At 40.7% G+C, this 22,982-nt stretch overlaps 1 protein-coding gene across 4 annotated transcripts; it reads right to left on the bottom strand.

Annotated features, from left to right (window-relative positions):
• Positions 1-202: 202 nt before the first annotated feature.
• On the bottom strand, positions 203-19,467 carry dazap1 (DAZ associated protein 1). Of its 4 annotated transcripts, none has more exons than XM_052074084.1 (13): positions 19,300-19,467; positions 17,383-17,423; positions 15,594-15,760; positions 15,149-15,214; positions 14,273-14,380; positions 14,034-14,082; positions 11,068-11,150; positions 8,666-8,813; positions 8,465-8,497; positions 7,869-8,018; positions 7,008-7,172; positions 3,430-3,510; positions 203-1,023 (listed from the first exon to the last, which is right to left on the bottom strand). In XM_052074084.1, the coding sequence occupies exons 1-13, from the start codon at positions 19,326-19,328 to the stop codon at positions 857-859; spliced, it is 1,287 nt and encodes a 428-aa protein (XP_051930044.1). In that variant the 5' UTR covers positions 19,329-19,467; the 3' UTR covers positions 203-856. The 4 variants fall into 4 exon arrangements, with proteins under 4 accessions (XP_051930044.1, XP_051930045.1, XP_051930046.1 ...); XM_052074085.1 differs by having other exon boundaries at positions 14,273-14,377; XM_052074086.1 differs by lacking the exon at positions 3,430-3,510.
• Positions 19,468-22,982: the final 3,515 nt, after the last annotated feature.

The raw sequence follows: 22,982 nt of genomic DNA, 5'->3' as shown, positions 1-22,982 counted from the left end.
GTACTGTATGTAACTGAGTGTGGGCGGGCCTAATAGCAGCTCTTGAACGAGTGTTCTTTTAGCTCTCATGTTCATAAAACGTGCATCAGCGACTGTCATTCGTAATCGGATACAAGGGCATTACAATGTTATATTGTTATGTATGTATGAATAAACTGAATTCATATGAGTAGCAGTGGTTCTTTCAAGAAATCACATCCTTAAAACTTTTTTTAATAAGTTGCCCTTTTTGCATAAGTGCAAAACGCACCCAAAACAGCCACCTGAGGGAAGTCTGTCTTTAAATAAAAACAAAACAAGCAAAGTGTACATTTTAGTACAAAATTCATTTTTTTTAAAAACTGCACAGTTTGTGTATAATATATATCTATAATCTCAATCTCAAACAAACTTGAAAGGCTCAGAAAGTAAACAATAGTGACCAAATAAAAACAATTTCCCTAGAATTTAAAGTTAGGGAAATGCAAAACCCTGTTTTCATTTGTGTCAACCATAAATATACATATTTATATGCAAGTCTCTTTCCATATAGTCTATGTGCTCGTGTTTGACGCGACAATCAAAATTATTGCAAAGTAGTTTTAGGTCTACTATAAAACATTATTGGACATAACAGCATCTTTGAATTTCATCATGAATTTTCCATAAATTAGGTTAAAAAAAATATTTGTACAACTCTTGAACAAACGAAGACCTACTATCTTGCAGGTTTCCATTTCACAATTCGCATTCAAAATAATCCAAAAGGACATTCCAACACATGAGTTTCCCTGACTTCACCTCCTGCCCCCCCCCCCCCACCCCCAGATTATTTTTGTGGGAAATTTTACATAACATCCCTGTCCCAAACTGACAGTCAACGTCGATATGGGTGGAAGCCTTGTACGTTGTGGTTCTGCCCTCTACCAAATGCGGTGGCGGCAGGCTGTGGAGCTGCAATGGGCTGCGCTGAGCCATACGAGGCCGTTGTCTGACTCGGGTCTGCAAAGGTGTGGCTGAATGCAGTCAGGTCCTGAGCGTAGCCTGTGGTGGGCGAGAAGGATTGAGGTGACAATAAAAATCAATTTATCACTGACAATTACTAAGCATGTAAAATAGCCATCCATCCATTCTCTGTACCACTTATCTTCACAAGGTTTTAGCCATCTCAGGGGGTCAGCCATTGGGCCATTTTATGTCAACTGAAAATACATGTCCGTTGCTCATGGGTCAGGAAACAACCAATCACAGCTCACTTGTTTTCTGAAGCTGGGCCATGATAGGTTGTTATCAGAGCAACTGTGATGCCATTTTCACTCAACAACGGCAAGTGGCAAAATGGCTGCCCCCGAGCTTGACAAAACGGGTGGATTTTACTGTTCAATTCCCATTCCACAAACGCTATATTACCAGTAATCATAATACAGCATTCAGACTAGTGCGGCTTCATAGAACATACACTATTCTTGGAAAGAAAAAATTGGGGTTGACTTCCTCTTAAATAACAGTTCATCAGAATGTGAACAAGATTGGCACCCTCGCCACTTCTCTATTCTCCCTGGTATTTTGCATACTCCTCAGCATGTCCAGTTAAGTAATTAATGGCTGATTTCTTGCGCACTGCAACTTTGTCTGTTTAAGACATGTTGGACTGTGCGCTCAACCAAAAAACATTCAGGTCTACTGTTTTGCATGAAATTGTCTTTTCCTGTCGCCAACCTTTCTCTTCACTGGGTGACAGAATAGCTTTCCTTTCACTTGGTGTCATTCTGAATTATGTTTCACTAAAAGCTATTGTAAGTCTCAGCTTTGGTAGCCCGTGAGTAATTAAAAAAGAAAATAAACACACGCAAATCACAGGTGAAACACACAACCTCCACATGAGAAGATCAGGGCCGAGATTTAAACTGACATTCACAACTGTAGTAGATGTGCTAACCACTCTTCACAGTGCTGCCCTTCATATAAAATATAATGTACAATTTGGAGGGCACGCCCACACCCACAGCCACCCACCCGCACACACAGGGTATAAAAATGTCATACCCTGGGCAACACTTATTCCAACAGTATTACATCAAAAGACAGTACTTAATAGCTTTCATGTCTTGATCTGTTTTAGTTTTCAGCTCCAGATGGAGTGGAGTGTGTTCATTCCAGCAATGCAGCCGATTTGCATTGTAATCAACTCCTACTTAAGGACCGCTTTGCTGTCAAGTCTGTCAGATTATTTTCCTTGCTCACGCTCCACATACCAAGTGAAGTTCGTGTTCTCCGTTTTTGCCCTAGTCTTATTTCGTTATTGTTTAAAGTTGCAAAGTTATAGCGAAGTTTGTTTTGTCAAGTCAAGTTAACTGTATTTATAGAGCACTTTCAAACAGCCATCGCTGCATACAAAGTGCTGTACATGGAGCAATTTAACACATACAATAAACAGTAAAACAAATCGTCAATAAAGCACCAAACAGTAAAACCAAGAACAAATCTAAGTCATGCCAAAGAATACAAGTGAGTTTTGAGGAGGGTTTTGAAGATAGGCAGCGAGGAGGCTTGCCGAATGTTCAGTGGGAGGTCATTCCAGAGAGAGGGACCAGCAACAGAAAAGGCTCGATCCCCTCTGAGCCTCAGTTTAGTTCTTGGTACTTCTAATAATGTCTGGTCCACAGACCTCAGGCGCCGGGCAGGTGTGTAGGGGCGGATGAGCTCAGAGAGGTAAGGTGGTGCGAGATTATTCAGAGATTTGAAAACAAAGAGGAGGATCTTGAAAATAACTCTAAAATGAATGGGGAGCCAGTGAAGGGATGCCAGAGTAGGAGTTATGTGCTCCCTCTTACAAGTACCAGTCAAGAGCAAAAAATACTAAACATAAATAATAAATACAAAAAATACTAGCTGGAATGGGGAGTGGCATAAACTAATACAATAGAGAAAAAACACATTTTGATCCTCTCATTTGAACCACTATAATATGAAGTCAGAAATAAAATGTGAAACTAAAGACCAGTAGATTGTTTCTTTAAACACTTGAAACACTCCAACTATGTGGCAATAGGACGTGGATGGAAAAGTACTGGGTAAACGGTGATACATAAACACAACTGAGTCATGAACCTACTGTATTCCTGACCATTAGATCATCCTTTTTTGTAAGCTGCAAAGCAATGCAGACAAGAAAAAAAAGAATAAAAATAGGAGTTGTCTTGGTATAGTAAAGCAATAGCCACAGAGAGAGACAATACTTTTGAAGATTTGGCAGTAAATTTGATTGTAAATTACGTTCAAATAAGCTCACAACCAATGGCCATGCTTTACCATACTCACAAGAATTTGAATGCTCATGCAAAATCCTTTGCAAAAGAGGCAAAGAACCCGGTTGTAGTGTGAGTACGGACACTACAGTAATGAAGAAATGCTACTTCTGGCGTTGGACAATATGATGCTGGCACCTACCTGCACTACATCCTCCCTGATCATAAGTGTGAGGACGCGTTGGTCCGTAGGAAGAGCGGTCCTGAGGGTAGTTACCCAAGCCTATCAGGGAGACGAGGAGACCACGTTGACTGAACCCTTATACTGGCTGACTCCTTTAATTAGTATCCCTCTTACTATAACTTGACAGAGCTTAACAGTTCTACTCATTTACTGGCTCTACACTTCCATTTGGCGATGAGTCACTTCTCAGTGTCCTTGGGAAGACAAAGTATTTTCATATAACTCTAAAGTCTGCATATCGCCGCTGTCCAGAGGAAATTCCCTGTGTTTAAATAAGATTCACATTTGCTCACAAATTGACCAATACGATTGTCGTTTTTTATTTTCAGACATTACCGAATTAAAAATGTTGATAACAGTGTGGAAAGAGATTGATTTACATTGGACACTTGAAATACAAGAAGTGTCATATAACTTCACCTTTTATCATTCTTGGAGTACAGTGGCTTGCACAAAGTATTCAACCACCTTAAACCTTTTGACATTTGCCAGATTTCAGGCTTCAAACAAATATATAAAATTTAGATTTTAGTTTTTGAAAGAATCAACACGAAGTGGTACAATCTTGAACAAAATTCATTCAATATTTTACTTTTTTTTTTTTTATTAAAAGCGGGGCATTCCAAATTATTTAGCTCCCCTAAGTTCATATTTTGTAAAAACAATGTTTGCTGCGATTACAGCTGCAAGTGTTTTGGGGTATGTCTCAATCAGTTTTGCAGATCAAGAGACTACATTTATTGCTGATTATTCCTTGCAAACAGCTCGAGCTCAGTAAGGTGAGATGGAGAGCAGCAGTTTTCTGATTTTTGCACAGATTTTAAATTGGATTCAGGTCTGGACTTGGCCATTCCAACACTTGAATGTTTAATTTTGTCCCATTAGAATCGTTGCCTGCATTCCAGTCTCTGGTCTTTTGCAGACTCCATGAGGTTTTCTTCCAAAATGGCCAGGTATGGCTCCATCCGCCATCACTGTCCCTGCTCATGAAAAGCAGCCCGTGATCAGGGTGATGTGCAGATTTTTCCCCCAAAAAACATTTTGGTCTTATCTGACCAAAGCACCTTCTTCCACGTGTTGTACATCTCCCAGGTGGCTTCAAATGAGACTTTTTATCAATTTCTTTGAGAATTGGCTTTATGCTTGCCACTCTTGCATTAAGGCCAGTTTTGTGCAGTGTCCGAGTTGTACAGGATAACAAGAGTCTCCCACCTCAGCTGTGGACATCTACAGTTCATCCAGAGGGATTGTGTGCCTCTTGGCTAAATCTGTGATCAGTGCTCCCCTTGTTCAGGCTGAAAGTTTAGAAGGAAGCCCAGCTCTCGGTAGGTTTGCAGTGGTGGTCTCATGCACACGTTCAAAAATCCTCCCGAATCCCCCGAGTTACTTGGCTGCACTGACAGTCACATGGATGAATTCTACCACGTTGCAAGTTTTTGTTTCTTAAATAAAAGGTTAAAAATATTGTATCAACTTCATTCCATTATACGACTGTGTCACACTTTGTGTTGAATCGTCACCAAAAACCTTTTATTTCTTTATGTCGAACGCCTGGAATGTGACAAAAGGTCAAAAAGTTCAAAAGGGGCTGAATATTTATGAAAGTCACTTTATGTTGTCTCAAGAAAAGTCTGGATGTTTCTAGATCTAGACCCAGTAAATATAGTTGGGTTATATCCACCTTATTTCTGTTGTCGCTCATGGTGAAACGATTATGTGCACTTCCTGTAGGACACCGGAAGTAGAATTTTGGTATGAACTCAATTCCAATGAAGTTGGAATTTTGTGTTTGACAAATTAAAAACAGAATACAATGATTTGCAAATCATACTCAACCTATTTAATCGAATACACTGCAAAGATATTTCATGTTCAAATTGATCAATTCTTAGCAAATAATCATTAAGTTTAAATTTTATTCTTGCAACAAGTTCCGCTAAAAGCTGAGACAGCTGGCAAAAAACGACTGAGAAAGTTGAGAAATGCTCATCAAAAACCTGTTTGGAACATCCCACAGGTAAATGGGCTAACTGGGAACAAGTGGGTGCCATGATTGGGTATTAAATGAGCTTCCCTGAATTGCACAGTTACACAACCAAAGACGGTTCACCTCTTTGTGAATAACTGCGTGAGAAAATACTCGAGGAGTTTAAGGATCATTTTCCACAACATACAATTGCCAGGCACGTTTTTGTTGTTGTTGATGTGTTTTCTTGCAATGTAATGATTTTGGAGATGTGCGGATTCTGCCCGACAGCGATGATTTGCATGTTATTTGCTGAACCGGTTGTCTGCCTCTACTGTCACACCAACTTGGTCTTCTGAAATATGCAAAGAAAAAACAATGCCATGCAACTTTTGCACGCTACACCAACCCTCTAAATGAATATCAGGTGAAGAGAGTAATTGACTGAAATATTTCGTAGTTCAATGTTGCATTGAAGGAGTAAGTCAAAGGTTGCAGACAATGTTATACTGCAAGTGCCAAGGCAAAACTTTTCATCCAATCAAATGTGACGTGAATTTTTACAGAAACAAATATTGCTGTAAAAAACAATGTGAGGGATCACTGGGAAAAATCTATTGGCATGTAGGGGACGCTTACTGTTACAGCTCTGATTTTAATGATGAATATGCACAAGCCATTTTTCTTGAACCTCGTCTCATTCTACCAGAGATGTCTAAAACAAATGAGCTGGCATTTAGCCAGTCAAAAGACAAATTTTAGGGTAAACTCCAGACAGAGCCAAGTCATCAGATCTCAGAAAATGTTGTATGCATCTTTTCCTTTATAATTGACTCTTAAGTGACAAGTGGAAAAGATGAACCATACCATGGATGTTATGCTCTGAACAAGATAATAAACTTAATTCTGCAGGCTAACAAAATAATCTGGAAAAGTTGCAACTAAGCAGTGCCAATTTGTTTGCACTTGGCCATTTTGTTAAGGCTTGTGAAAGATCTGGGATTGGCAATTGGCCAGAAAACAAATGTGATTGGTGCACCCCTAGTTGAAAGACATTTAAGCATGCTTAACTCCAGATGGTTTCATAATGGTATTGTGTATGACAATCGTGCCAAGACCGAGAATGGAAATCAACAAGGCCCTCAAAAAGGAAATGGAATGCTCAGGAGGAAATAGCTAGAAGGCATAAGGACTTCTACTAAGCTTTATGAAGCAATCTGTCAAGAATGAAATAAATGCTAAAACAACAAGCATTGCGAGGCAGGATGATCTAATTTAAACTAACACCTACCAAACTTTTATGCCCTGCTGGAGGGACCCGATACAAATGACAGCCACTTCACAGCTCAGGTGGTTTTGGGTTTCATGTAAGAAGCATGTAGGCCGTTTAACAAATGATTTCAACAGCAAGCAAGCTCTGTGTTAACGCCGTCAACAATGCATTTGCATTAAAAGAAATTCCCGTCCTGACCAAAAACGATCTAGTAACACGGTGTGTGCTTAGATGTATCAAAAAATGAAATAGGAAAGAAAGGCCTATGGAAGAGTAAACAACCACAACACTGCTTACCATATTGGCTATACGGAAAGTCAGGCTGCCCAGATGAAGCTTTGCTCAAGTCCTGAGTTGGTGTAGTGGTAGGAGCAAAGCCCAATGTTGCAGTTCCTGGAGTAGTAGGTGGAGGGGGAACCTGCTGAACATACTGTTCTGCTTGAGGAGTGCCAAAACTGTAACCTGTTACACAATAAAATGATCATCTTAATTACTTTTCTCTAATCATACTTTATCTCTCAAACCTTGCTGGCTTCTTTCAAGGCACACCTCCCATCAAGCTCTACACGGCTTCCTGTATTACTTGAATGAGATGGTGCAGATGGTGTGTGATTCTTGATCTAGACATTTGTGCTTTTATTAGAGCTGCGAAATTATTTTGAATGTCAAGACCAACCTAAACAATCCACATTTAAGGATATTATTTTTCTAAATTTTGATGAAGAACATGATGGCAGCGGCATGGCTAAACAAAAGACGAAGGATCACCTATGATCAACACTCACTACGATCTAATATTTCCAACGATGCCGAGGTATGGTGGCTTATTAAGCCCCCCAAAAAAAATCACTCATATCCTGTATTTGGTGGTTGGACAAATATGAATGGCAATGTATCCACATGCATCACAGAACGTGATGGGACTCAGCGTCCTATCTGGATGATTTGTCATGCCAAGTTGAGCAACTCTAGTCGAGCACCGGCAAAACTGAACTGAACTTCTTGAATTTCAATATTTCAGTAATGAATGTGCATCTGAACTGTTTGGATTCGGTACCTTCAGAAACGACTTTTAGTTTTGTTCAGTGTATAATTAAAACTACTGTATTCCGAGACAATTGAGCATTTGTTTGCAATGAGCGTGTTAGCGTCACTCACCAAATTGAGGTGCTGTACTGAAGCCCTGCGGAGGGTAGCCCTGAGGTGCAGCAAAGCTGCCCGCTGGGGTGGTGACCAGGAATGCACTAAAAGGTGAAGGCGGTTGTGTGGGGGTCCCCCGGCCTGCTGTTAATGGTGGTCCATAACCACCTGCTCAATTAGAGAACACAATTTCTTGAACACACTTCTTATCAATTGAACCATGTGTGCTATGCCAGTTAACAATTACGACTACTGGCATAACATGTTCGTAAATAATTACAATATGCATGGTATCCAGTTTGTTTTGGCTCAGAATATGGTAGATGTGACATCTTTGTCTTTGACAATGTGATTAACTATGAAGCCAACACTTTTGAGTCAAATCTGTAAAATTATGGTCTCCGTCAATCACAAATTGCATTTAAATGGTTCATTATTTCACCGTAGCCACATAAGATAAAAATAAGAAGTACAAAGCCACAGTGTGCAAACACTTGATTTGGAGTAATTTTGCTATCATACAGCAAAACTGATTTTATTTCACGTCATTACGTGGATAAAACATAAGTCCTGTTTGGTTGGCTGTTGTAGGAAAGGCGAGGTCGAGAGCCTACCTATTGGTTGGCCAGTCGTGGATACCCAAATGCCTTCAGGGACAAAATAACACAGTGATTTAGACAAAGGAAAAACATGGAAAGAAGAGGCTTGTTCAAAATCCAGTTGAGCTTTGAAACTGACTCATACTCTAGAACATTTTCACAGAAGGTAGCTTTTACTCAAAGAACTAATAACACCTATTGTTTCTTTGCACTCACCTTGTGGCCCGTAAGGCTGTTGCCAAGCCTGGGCAGGCTGTGCTGGCCAACCATTAGCTGCACTCAAGATGCTCCTGGGTGCCCACTGGCCTGGGCCGAGCTGGCCAGGAGCTTTATTGTCACGGGGTTCTGCCTTCTTGACTTCAACCTGGACAAAGGACAAGGCGGGGATACAATTTGGTAATACCAAAAAATGGCCCATGAAGTCTCCCACCTAGTAAGACGTGTCCTAGCCCGAATTTTAAGACATTTATATTGTTTGGTGGCCAATTTCAAAAGCTTCACTTTAGGACAATAGCATGGGTTGAATGTCTAAATCCAAATTTGGGGGTAACCAGGAGACAAGTACAGCTATGTGTATCAGGTACTACAAACCCCCAAAAAGTTTTTAAAATGTAAGCGCGTCTTGACCTGAACATTTAATGTAACTGAGAAACATATATACATATATATATATCTTTTTTTTGTTAGTTCAATAAACTGCCTTCTACAAAACAGAGAATACTAATGTAAAATTACAACTTACCTTTCTTCATCTAATGCATACAAAGAAATCTCAATTTATTCTAATTGGAATACTTTTTAAGGGGAATGGACGTAGAGAGAAAATTGTATTTCAGTTCTAAAAGAATACAAGGTAAACATGCAGAAAGAACAAATGAACATTTCTCAGTATAAAATTGAATGTTCATACTGTGTCAAAAGGTGCAATATGGTCAAAAGGTAACATGACACATTAAACTCATCTCTGTTCCATTTGTTACTTGACACTGATAGTTCACCAACCATATAATCTACTTGGAATCTACGCATGTACAGTATTTTGAATGGCCCAAATCAGAGACGCATTTTCAATTGGAAAAAAACTGGGTGACAAGGCACAGCTACAAACAGTTAACCAGCTCAAAGAAATGGGCAGAGACTAGGGGGAGCCAACCAGAAATAGACTGAGGGGTTGAGTTATTAGGGTCACCTTGCAGGAAGAAAATGAATCAAAAATTCCACCCAGCTTTAAGGTGTGGCTGGCAACCCCAGCTTCCTCTCTTTTTTTTCTCCGTCGACCCAATTACACGCACGCATGATAGTGGCCCCACTGCCGCCGGCAGCTACCAGAGCGCTTTCTCCCGTGGGCATCACAGCTTCGTGTGATGGATACCATGACTTCTGTAAAGTCCCCAACAACAGAACTGGGATTTGTTCCTCAGTTTGACATGCTCCATTTTCTAATTTTGGAACTCATACCTCCTAAGCTCCCCCAAGTCCCATTGTAAGGTAATGTCAAGTCAAGAACAATGGATTAAGTTGAGCCTTGACACCTGCTGAAAAATCAGGGCAAAGTCACGGGGGTGTCTAACTGGGGAGTTTACAGGTTGAGCTAAATCCATCACCAATGAGATTGGATTCAGCCTAGATATACCTGTAATGTGAAAGTGACCTTTTAATTAAGATATCCTTGGTGCCTTCTGTGAGTCATTAATAAAAATAAATAACAACCAAACAGAGTCAATTGCCACTTTTAAGTGGAAACGGACACAATGGCTTTTATGTTAATAGGGCGTTGCTAATCTAAACTACATTGCTAGGATATACTGTAAACACACTAGTTTTAACATTTCACTCAGATATGGTTCCAGGTGGGTGATGTTTGCCAATATAACAGCAGAAGCCCTAATGTGGGTGCCGGGAGGTGAGAAGACGATCTTAAACATTGCATCATGGTGAATTATTAACTTACTTTCTCCCGGTGCAAAGCTTGCCTAGCACACGCCATGAAGGCAACATTTTTATCGTCTTTTTTCTCAACTGTGATTTAGGAGAGCTGCAGAATGTTTTTGTCAGGCGGATGGACACAGTATGGAGATTCTTTGATTGAGGTCACCGAGTTGTTGTTGTTTTTTTTTTTTTTTAAGTAAAAGAAGACATGTTGCCTTGGAAGTGACCTGACAACCAAAAATAAAAAATAATTTTTAAAAAAACAGAACTGATTAGACCAATCCTTTAGATGAATTAAATTTTGCGATTCAGTGGGCTGCGAATGATTTTTTTTTTCTTCCAATTATGTATGCTGAGAAATGCATTTATACATGAACATGCAGATTTTGTTCTACCGTTGAATTACTTTTGAGGATAAAATTACATCAAACAACCTAAAGGAGTGGTCATTTAGAAACAGAGCCTTAGACGACAAGATCTGAAGTACCAAAATACAGCACTTGTCAGTGTAGAGAACTTGCTTTTGTGTTGAGCATGAAACCAATTCGCCTAACTGTACGGTCGAACTTGGAAATTGACCAAATGCATTAGCATTTGTACGTCACCGCATCACATTGTATTGTAAGATGAAGTCAGTCGCCTAAGCCTCTGTTTTATCTGAAGGTTAAAATAAAACTACAACTACACACTTTTTTGCCCATGATGTCGTGAAAATGCATGTTGACAGCCTGGTCCACCGATTGTTCGGCCTCGAAAGTAATAAATCCAAAACCTAGCCAACGACCAAGAGTGAATCAAGGTAGCAGGGGGGGGTTGTGACAACACAAGATGAAGAACAGTATTGGGATTCGGCAGAGTGAGGATCTGTCAAGATTGAGCGAGAGGCTCCTGGGGTTTGGATGACGTCGCACAAGCACCAAGCACACACCGAATCCAAGCCTCTTCAGTCTGGTGGCTTGAAGGGAACATTACTCTGGAACAGTTTGAGAATTAAGTGACATGAATGAAGAATGAAGGAGACATAATAAATATTGGTGAATCTATATCTAAAACTAGCAGAACTACTAAATCGGCTATATTTATGCGGTTTCATCCAAACCCCACCTTGAATTCTCCTGGGTATTTTGCTTTGGAGCACACACTTGTGGCAGCCATTGTTAATGCATTACAAAACTATGAAAAACACAAATTGTCGAATGCCTAAAGCTTTCTCCAAGCTTTCTCAAATTGAATATTTTACTTTTGAGTCAGCCAGGATAAGCAGAAATTGAACAATAAAACACTGCAAATGATAACACAAAGATATAGGCCATGGCTGATCTGCCCAAATGACTTGTGTGTGAAGTTTTCATGGGGCATATACAAAGATCCAGATTATCACACACGCGCGCACACAAAAAAACTAAGTCATAGGAATGTAAGATGCAGGTCTTAAAGCATTAATAGTGCAGAATGACACCCCCATCCCCCAAAAAAGGATGTTATTTGACAAACTAACAGTACTTTTCTGAGTGCCAGTGATCTACTTTAAATTAATTTTCTCTTTGGCAGAACTAGGTTGAGTACCCATCTCTACTTGGGGACCTAACCTGAATCCACTTAAATATCCTAAGAGACAACAAACAGATTTTAGAGACCTCCAGCCAAGCATCCCCAAGCCGTGTGGCCTATTGATATTAATAGCTTCTGTCAGTCCTCAATCAGAAATTAGGACCATGTTATGATCCTAGTTAACCCTTCCAGGGACAGTGGCTACTACAGGAGACAGATTATCATGTTATCAGATTACAGGGTCCAAGACTCATTTTCTTTTGACACTGGACTTGTTGCAATCCTAAATAACGTATTCATTCTGTGCTCTAATACTCTGTAAATCCAATGTATATCTATCTACAGTACATCTACAACATATCTATAGAATGTATATATTCCTTTTTGTTTTAATATTTTTCAATATAAATGCCGTTTCTTGCTCCTGATACATATATTTTACACAAAACGGAAAGTATCTTTGGGCAAACAATAACTGCATTTAGAGGGGTCCTTGTTTGACATCTAACCATTCGAAGCAATATCTAATATGGCAGGGTAAAAAGAAAGAGGACGACTTTGTAAACACCCCAATAACCAATTGAAGGTTTGGGCATTCTCAAAGGTTTGGCCTGTACCTCTGTGGTACCAGTCAATGCACAGTAACCTAAAGGAGAAAAGACAAATCTTAAGAGACACAGTTAATCACATTCAATCAATTCACAGGGAGAAGGGGCACAGAGGAAAAGAAAAATAGAAAGGGCTCACTTACAAAATGACTTAACATTTCTACATATGGTAAAACATAGTATGCCATTTACAGTACGTTTATGTGCAAGAACACTTAACCCGAGACCAAACATTTTCAAGTTACCTTAACAAAGATTGTGCAATGGTGTTAACTGGTGCATTAGATCATGTTAAACGCCAATGACAAACTATTCTGTTTCCCCCAACAGAGAGGAAATGAAGTGAAGGAGGAACAGCAACACAGAACATGTTGTGGGTCACTGGTCGCAGCATCATTGCTATGTAGGACAAATGTAGATGAAACAGATGTGACTGGAGCTCACTGGGCAGGGGGCTGACACCAACATTGCCGATGGCTGGTATGATTCCCAGTGAGGCATTTCTCGCTGAAAGCGTCACGATACATGAATGGATGCAATTCTGTTGTATGTTCTTCTACGTTCAGGTAATTCATAAAGAGGCCTTTTTTGGTAGCAAACACTTAAACCCTTGTACTTGAGAAATGCAAGATCACATTCATCGTTGAGGCCGCTTTTGAAGGTTAAATCCCCCCTTTAGGACTCAAACTGTTCTCAGTGCCTTTTGCATGTTGACCATCTGGCTGCCTCTAATGTCTCCCCTTTCAGTTGATGCTTTGCCACTCAAAGCATCTGCTAACGACTTGGCAGTAACTTTTTGTGTTTCATATTTTTTTTTCTTAAGCTTCTCTCGATTAAAAATATGACTGTTACTCCTAAATTGTGTGTTGTGGAGGTATCCAAACACTGGCATGTGATTTTGACTTTTGACATAGCGTGACATTTTCAATTCGTTAACTGACAGTTGTAGCGGATGCAACAGCGTTAAGCCTGTGCTGCGTGTCTGCTTAAAAACAAAAAAATTTAAACCATTGTTTCTGATACAGTACATTATCTACTGTATTATCGTTCTAAATTTTTTTGGTTAAATTGTATGAATTCTGACAAATAAAGAATAATAAAGTGGTTATCACGTTTACTCAAGATAATGTTAATTGAATTGAAGTGTGCATCTATCTTTTGTCATGGTGAAGGTCATAAAAAATGAAAAATACATGGTTATTAAAGGGTCCAACTGAGAGAGGCTGAGAAGTGTTCTGCGACACCTCTTGATGTTTTCTCTGACTGTAATGACAGAAATCATACTGTCTATTTTGTGAACACTAGGATGACCTCAAATGGGTGCCCACACACAGGAAGTGTGCATGGGCTGCAATGTTTAAAATGAATGTAATTTCCACAGTTGAATGGTCTGTTTCTCTTTGGGCCCAAATAGTTTGTCATTAGATTTAAGATGGTAAGGTATGGATGGAGGGGAGTGGGAGGGGGGGGGGGTTGAAAACGGGATCAGCTTTTACCTCGGGGCCTCTGCTTCTCCGCATCATAGATCATTACCACCTCTGTGACCTTGAATTGGACAAAGGGAAACAAGGGCCATTTACAAAAGCAGACAAGGTGCTTTGTTTACCCAAATCAAGACAAATATCCCTTTGCTCTTTCCCATTCCATGAAATGTGCCGTTTCATTATTTAATGTCACCAAATTGCCAAAGCCAAATAAGCCAAAATGAACTGTTGGTGTAATTGACAATACTCACCACTCCGAACCTATTGAAATAGTCCCTGAGTTCGGGCTCGCCACAGTTATGGGGGATTCCACCTACAAATATCTTCTTTGATTTATTGCTATCGGCTTTGCTGCCCTTCTGAAAGAAAACAAGGAGTGTATGGATTACAGTGTCTGTTAAAGGATCCCTCTGGGAAGGGCCGCTTAGCCATCATCTATTCCGGCGGTGCAGAAGAAATTAGGTTCTCCTCTTGCCCTGGGGTATAATTCTTAACATGTCATGTCAATGCAAACACGAGTCTCCACAGATCAGGGAACACTGCTTTCTCCACTCACTCTCTTCACAATCGCACTGCACTCAAACTGTAAAGGCTCGAGGCTGCTCCTACAAAAAAAAGACTTCAATCAAATACACTGCAAATGATAACATCAGTCTAAACTGAGGCGTAACCCTAAGAGATGAATGTATGAGAGAAAGACATCAGTAATCGGTCGCGGTTATTACGGATGCACCAACAACACTTTTTTCAAAGCAAGAACGTGTACACGTAGTTACATTTGTGTACTCGCCAAGACAGAGTACTACTACTCGTTTGAAAGTACTCTGCAAATACAGTTGATTTTAGTTCAGTTGAGATAATGCCATTATGTATGGCAAAATTGCTATACATCAAAGCTGAATTTCATTTCAATATTGGTCAAAACACAAAACAATGTGGCAATCATGCATTGATTTACTTGACAAACCAATGGTCCAAACTTTTTTTTTTTTTTTAAATACATTTCACCCTTGATTGCTCCCCATCCCAGTTGTGGAATTTGTGGCTTATTAATATTACTACTGTATTAAGAAAATCATCTCAGCATAAACACTGACTCTACGACATAAAAATCTGACTCTCCTTACCCAGCCTTCCTTAGTTCGAGTCTTTTCAGGTTGCATTCCTCGAGGAGTGCATGGCTTCGGGTCAATCTGACATCATAGAGAGCAAATGTTTTAGAATCAATAGTGTGTGTTAAATGTTTTTCACAGTGGCTTAACTGAATAAATGGCTGATGAGATACCGCAGTCGTGATGAATAACACTGGATACAGTTCAGGAAACAAACAGTGTGTTTTTATGCAGTCTGAATTGCAATCTGAACTGCCAAGTTGGTTGATTTGACTTTGAACAGATAAGTCTTGTAGGGCAAACATTGCAAAGAACATGTATACCACCACTTATGTGCCGTTAACAAACATCTCGTTCCTGTGGATAACCAATTACACTGTAACTGGTTATGGCTACGCATTTCTTAAAATATGCACATATACAGTGTTGTTTCATGAGTCTTTTCAGATGAAATACTTACATTTCTGCCATCTAAATTATGTGGCTTTGTCTCCAGCACCGTCCGTACACAATTGGGGTCTTTGAATTTGACAAAACCAAAGCCTCGCGACTGATTAGTTGTTTTGTCCTTCATTATAACACAATCTACCACTTCCCCATATTGTGAAAAGTAGTTTCGCAGGGTTTCTGAGGGAAGAAGATAAAAAAGAAAAGAATGATAAAAACGACACAACAACTAAGCAAATGTGAAATGGTTATGAAAGACATGACTCAGCTCTATTTGTCTCCTGAACATGAGGGGTAGAGGCATACTCTCAACATGTTTAATGAAGTTTGGAAAATACCTTCAGCACAGTTGTGAAAAGGCCATTTAACATCTACTACTTTTATTCGTTGTAATTAAGCAATGTTGTTTTGTTTTTTTAAATCGGTCCATTAAAATATGAAAACGCACAGATGTCATGTATCCAATTCCTAAAGGACTGACCCAACGTCATCTTCCATATCACCAAGCAAACGCCACAACCCTGAGATGCCAGCACACACCCACACAGTCAAAGTGGGCAAGTTACAACAACTGAGGAGTAGGTAATTGCTTTTTTCATTGCTGGGAAGCCCTGCGGACAATGACAAGGGAAGAAGCCGAGTTCCACAGTACTGGGCTTGTGATCTTTATGCAACAGTGCCATTAAGACACACACGTACAAAGTTACACAGTGGTCAAACAAGAAACCACCAGTGAAGAATTGGACACAGGCTAGACTATCTCTGAGGAGGTTGTGTAACTAGACCAAAGTCACATTCAACAAGAGTCATGTAAATCGAGCAAGATTCTAACCACTCATATTTCTCTGATGCATATATATATATATATATATATATATATTATATATAAACACACACACACATATAAATACATCGCTTTTTTGAAAAAGTGACCATGCCTCAGCAAGGCTACATATATCTGTTTCCAATCAGAAGCAGAACAACACAAAGCCAACGTGTACGTGATTGAAACTTTTTTTTGTATTCCTATTTTGATATCGTCTCGTAAACACACGAGCCAGTGGCTTTGACAAGCAGTGACGACAGGAATTTACCTCGCTGAGGCATACTGAGGAAGGCATGCGGTTATTTTAGCCAAAAGCACTGCGCCCCAAAACAGCACGCAATCGCTGTCGCCCTTGTTCGACAACCATTAACCAACTACAGGCGGGACACATTTAAAAGCTATGAGGTGACGGCCATTTACAAAGCAACAGGAGCATAAGGATAAGTATATTAAAGATGGCAGTACCTAAAAACACTCAAGTAATGGAGTTACAAAAACTAAAATAATATAGTTTCAGATTTTTTTTAAACAAAGGACACTGCAGTGTGCTATTGCAGCACGGGTGGATAGGGACCACAGTGCGCTTGAAGGCCACACACCCACACCCAGACCCACACCCAGACCCACACACTCTGTATTCCAATGATGAGCAAGCTCTCTGCAGTATGTGTTATTGTCGCAGTCATTCGAGCACTACCTGAATTAGATTGTAATAAACATCTATTCAATGGAAGTAGTTTTTGAGCTACTACAAATATATTTTAAAAAGCAAGAATAATTATAATAAATGTTCATCTCCGCTTTTGGTTTCAGCAAAAATTTGACGCGGCAATTCCGTATGCTTTCGTTTCACCTTTTCCAGTCCTAATAAGTTAGAACACTATGTCCAGGAGACAAATGGCTGTTTATTCACGACACACTGCATGCAAATTAGCCGATTCTTCTCCAGTTTAAATATGACAGTTGAGATACCTACCTTGTGTGGTGCTCCAGTCCAGCCCACCAACAAATAATTTTCTGAAAGAAAAAAAATATACATACTGGTAATGTATATAAAATGACCATCACAAGTTCACAATCACTGCACATACAAAACTTTCTATCAAATATAGGGATGTCACGATTTTAATTGCATTTGAGTCAGAGTGACCTTAGTTTGAGGACCTGCCAATGCAGAGTCCTGATCCCTCGGAAAAGTATTAAGGAGGGAGGGGTATTGGATGCACTTTTTTTTAACACTATCCCAACATGACACCTCTTATTTGTCTAGTGGAGCAGTGGTTTAAAACAAGTAAACAAGTAGTAAAACAAAGTCTATTTTGGGCGGGGCACATCAGTTTTTCAGGTGCCATATTAAATTTGTTGTGTTTAACGAAGCTCTATCCTTTCTGCGACGTTAAATTCTCAGTTTGCACACATCAAAAGTTGCTTTTGCAATCTCCACTATAAAATACACAAGTGTACAAAAGAGTACACAGTCAGGTACACAAATGCAGACAGCTAAATATGCAAACGTACTGAGTCAAGTACACGGGTGTAAATAGTCAAATACATTATGTGTATGCAGTCAGGTGGACAGGTGTAAAAAGTCAACTACATATGTGTACATGGTCATGTACACTGACAGTTACACTGGCGGAAAGAGTACACATCAGTTACAAAGCTAAACACAACAGTCAGTGTATACTACATGCTCACGTGCACACAATGTATCACATTAGTCAGATACAGAAGTAAAACAGTCAATTACATCCAAGTGCATATAGTCAGGTAAAGAAATGTAAAAATGAAAGTACACACCATCTGTCCAAAGCACACCACAACGACATAAGAGTATACAATCTGGTATGGTGTAAAAAGTCGGGTAAATAGTATAAAGTAGTACATTTGTATGTAAGGGTTGCGACTAATTTTAATAATCAATTAATCCGTCAAATATTGATGGATGAGATACGATATGGTACGTTAATTAATCGTCTCACTGCCGCAGTTAAATATGTTCGTATACTTCGTCAGTTTCACTGGATGAACAGGAAAGTGCACGTGTACACATTGAGATTTGCAAATTAAAAACAGCAGACAGGTGTAAACAAAAATGTGCAAGTGTAAACGGTCTTCGACAGAGGTGCAGCAGTGGCGACACTAAGTACAGGGGGCGATATAAACACCAGTTTATTAGTACAGTATTTTGGTCCGACAAACTTTTCCCCCTCACGTTCTTTAACACCGATTTCTCCACGTATGCTCGTGTTCACCGTCCACTTAATTGCAAATTGTGAAGGTACAATGACACAGGCTGGAGCCGGTTGTATCCAGTCTGAGCACGGCGGTCCCGGTCAGAGAGACGCTTCGCTCGGATGCTGCAATTTCACCAGCAGGTGCTCCTCCGCATTATCAAGATCGCTCCGTTCAATCAGACCAAGGGCATACTACCCCGACTCTGCGAAAGGTGGACGACTAGCCTGGGAAAGGATGCCGAATATTCCCGCGGTGTCCGCTAAGTGTCCTCTTGGCCAAGTCAGACTTGGGCTTCGCCAGCAAACGTTAGCTCGGCTAGCTCAAATGCTTCGTACCGAGAGAAATACACAACAACCGGCATAAGTGAATAGCGTGACACTTTGGCATATTTCCCTAACAGGCAATGAGGCAGGAGCCAAAGCCAACGTAGGACGTTCCTGCTCGAGCTGTCGTACTCACGACTTCCACCATAAATGTCACTTTTTTGCTCATATTTTCCTCTGCTAGGACTCTCGCTAATTACAGAAGCTAACCTAGCTCGCTAGCAAACGCTAGCTGTCAAATGACAGCCCGGCAAGAGTGAAAGTTACCCCCCCAAAAAACTTTAGAAAACAACGACATCTTTTTTAAGGGTGCTTCGTAGGCAGGAGCTTACCCGACTTCATCGCCGATTAAGTTGTTCATTTCCGAGACTGAAGCGGGGCGCTGCGTGAGCTGTGGCCGGCTTCTCGCTTGACTGCTGCCCCCTCTCACACTGAGAGCGAAGGAAGGAAGGTCACTCCGCTTTTTGGTTCAAAACTGATCTGCGCAATGACGACAGTGCAGAGTGCGCCGCCTTTAAAGGAACACCACGCCGCCGCCACCACAGCAACCGGGGGAACTTTACTGGATCATAACAAAAAAATCTCAAGCGATTGCAAATGTTAAACCTCATCACTCACTGTCATGAGCGAAATCAATCATTCAAAAGAGATAGGCTGGATCAAATATTTATGGCAAGCAGGTCTATTTTTTCATATTGTGACAATCCATTAATTAACTACCATTTGATCATGGAATTATCATTTAAAGACATTGTTGAATTCAAAGTGTTGAATTTCAGGCGTCATCAGTAAAACATCCTCAAATTTCTCTCGTCTTCTATGAAAGCAGACTGATTATTTTAGTGTTTGATCGAAAGACCTACTTTCTTTCAGAAATCTGTGATAAACATTTTCCCCATTTTCTTACATGTTATTGACCAAACCAGAAACTGTATCATAGTGCATTTATGTTTTTGAATTTTCTTTCAATTCTGTAATTGTAATTGAAAAAAATACATATTAATCGATTTTCAAAATCCATCCATTTTCCGAACTGCTTGATCCTCACTCGGGTCGCGGGGGGTGCTGGAGCCTATCCCAGCCGTCTTCGGGCAGTAGGCGGGGGACACCCTGAATCAGTTGCCAGCCAATCGCAGGGCACACAGAGACGAACAACCATCCACGCCCACACTCACACCTAGGGACAATTTAGAACGTCCAATCAGCCTGCCATGCATGTTTTTGGAATGTGGGAAGAAACCGGAGCACCCGGAGAAAACCCACGCAGGCCCAGGGAGAACATGCAAACTCCACACAGGGAGGCCGGAGCTGTAATCGAACCCGGTACCTCTGCACTGTGAAGCCGACATGCTAACCACTGGACTACCAGGCCGCCCGATTTTCAAAATAACCGTTAGAATATTTTGTCATCATTATCATACCGTATGCCTTACAAAGGAGCAAAAGAAGTATTTCCTCATAGTCTGTTTTTTTTGTGTGAACGTTTTCATCCCTTTATAATTAACTAATTGACATGAGGCGGCCCGGTGGTTAGTGCGTCGACCTCACAGTGCAGAGGTACCAGGTTCAATTCCAGCTCCGGCGTCCCTGTGAGGAATTTGCATGTTCTCCCCGGGCCTGCGTAGGTTTTCTCCAAGTGCTCCGGTTTCCTCACACATTTCAAAAACATGCATGGCAGGCTGATTAAACACTCCCAAATTGTCCATCAGTGTGAGTGTGAGCGCGGATGGTTGTTCGTCTCTGTGTGCCATGCAATTGGCTGGCAACCGGTTCAGGGTGTCCCCCGCCTACTGCCCGAAGATAGCTGGGATAGGCTCCAGCACCCCGCGACCCTTGTGAGGATAAGCGGATTAGATAATAGACGTATTAGGTTGGCCACACTTGCACGGTCAAATATACCTATTGATAGATGATGGATGGATGACGTTTCACGAGGATCGCGTTGACCAAGTGACCACTCGTCATGAAGACAACGGCCTTATAGAATGAACTGCTGCTGCCGCCTAGCGGTTAAAAAAAAGAAATACTGTACTGTATACACGTATTCCACACACACACACACACACGCACGCACGCACGCGCGCACAGATTACACGTCTATCATTTTAAACCCCCTGTGGCAATACTTGTCATGTCTGTGGGTAAATCAACAACAACCAGAGTCTGGTGTGCATTATTTGTTAATTTTTTAAATGAAATGTGACATTAAACATTTAAACACAAAAACAACGTTCGTTATTCTTTATAAATGTAAAGTACCACAACCGTAATGTCATTTTTAAAGGAAATTCACACCTGATGGACAATATCACACTTCACTCCTTACATTCTTGCACAAAACCTTGTAAAAAAAACCCTCACATTTTTCTACTTTGAGACAACTCGTGCATTGAGGAACTCAGTTGAAAAACACCAGCTACTGATAATGATTATCTGTTCGCCCTTTACCGCTGATTACTGTGGACATTACCTTTGCTTTGAGATGGAAAAAAAACAATGCTGAGTACAGCAGTATGTAACACATTATAGGAAGGGACGGGACAAGTAAAAGATCAACACAAGCAGCCATGCAGTAAAATGTCTCCAGGAATTGTACAGACGTGACAAGTGACCATTGACAATAGAATCATTTGAATATGTGATGTTGTTATTGGAGTTTTCCAGTCTGGGGGTTCTCACAGTGAGTTGCCATCACTCTTTCAGGCCCAACAAATGAAAGCCAATGTTATTGCCAGCCAGGATGCCAAGCCAAACGAGTGTGCCGTGCCATGAGAAATACATATCAACATTATGTCAGTATTGATACTTTTGGTGGCTTCTTTTTGAATCTAAAACGGATGCCGTGGCTCGTTAAATGTTGGGAAACACTGGTGTGCGGTATATGACCTTTGCTGTTTTTTATTTCCTTAGCCACATTCCTGAAGACAGCCATGCTGGCAGAATTCCAAGGGGTTGCTTTATTTACAGGAATTCACAAGACTGAAGCAAGGGAATCATTTGAGACCCTACATTCGCTGCATGTTAATTAAGAGACCTATCCTCGAGACTGTAAAACCTCAAATCCTCAGTAAAGGCCAGCTTTTGTAACTTGAGTACCCATAGATACAGCACATTATCTGATTTAAAATATGCTACCATCGGTAAGTGTATGTCAGTATTTAGTTGCGCCGATTTGAACCAAAGTGTGTGAATAACGTCTCAAGAAAATTGCGGTGTTAATGTTGCCGATGTTGTCAACAGAAGCTCATGAATGTGAGTTCTTACATTAATATTCCAAAGCAGTGTAACTAAAGAGGCCCCTGCGGCATGAGAGGGAGATGGACATCGAGCCACGACTACATGAGGACCCTCAGTGAGGAGTAAACTCCACTCAGCCTCAGCTAATGTGCCTGAAGTGCATGATGGGTAATGGTGGTCGAGGTGATGTGAAGAGGGCAAAATGAACTGTTTTGGCTCATTGTAGTGCCATTGTGCCGCATGTGATGTTGCACAGGGGAGAAGGTTGGACAGAATTGTATACAGGTACAGTATGTATAATTACAATAGACCCAGAACGGCTCAAAAGACCCCTATGACGAATAAAAATATTGTAATACTTTTTCCCTTGCCCAGACGTGGGTCACAATGGCTCCAATTGACGCCAGGACTGGACGTGAGGCATGTTGGCCTGGTGGCTGGGATGGCACCCAGGGGGCATAGTTTTAAGTTGTACAAAGTGTTTTCCAGTCTAAGGGTTCTAACAGTGAGGTGCCATCACTCAGCCCGAAAGGAAAATGTGGGTCCCCTTTTCCCAAGGGCTCACCACAAGGGTGCTCTGAGAGCTGGATGGCTGTCAAAGGCTCGGTAGCTCGGGAGAGGCAAGTCTGGGTTTCCTTGCTTAAGATGCTGCCCTGGTGACCTGACCATAAGTAGAAGAGAATGATGATGATAATTTAATATGATCCTCATTTCATATTGATTGTCATCTTCTATATATATATTGCCCGTCGTCCCGCATGCGGTCTGTCCTTCCGCC

Source organism: Hippocampus zosterae, chromosome 8 (assembly GCF_025434085.1).
Source record: "Hippocampus zosterae strain Florida chromosome 8, ASM2543408v3, whole genome shotgun sequence".
NCBI lineage: Eukaryota > Metazoa > Chordata > Actinopteri > Syngnathiformes > Syngnathidae > Hippocampus > Hippocampus zosterae.
Note: the sequence above shows the minus strand (reverse complement) of the source record. Positions and strands in the feature narration are given on the sequence as shown.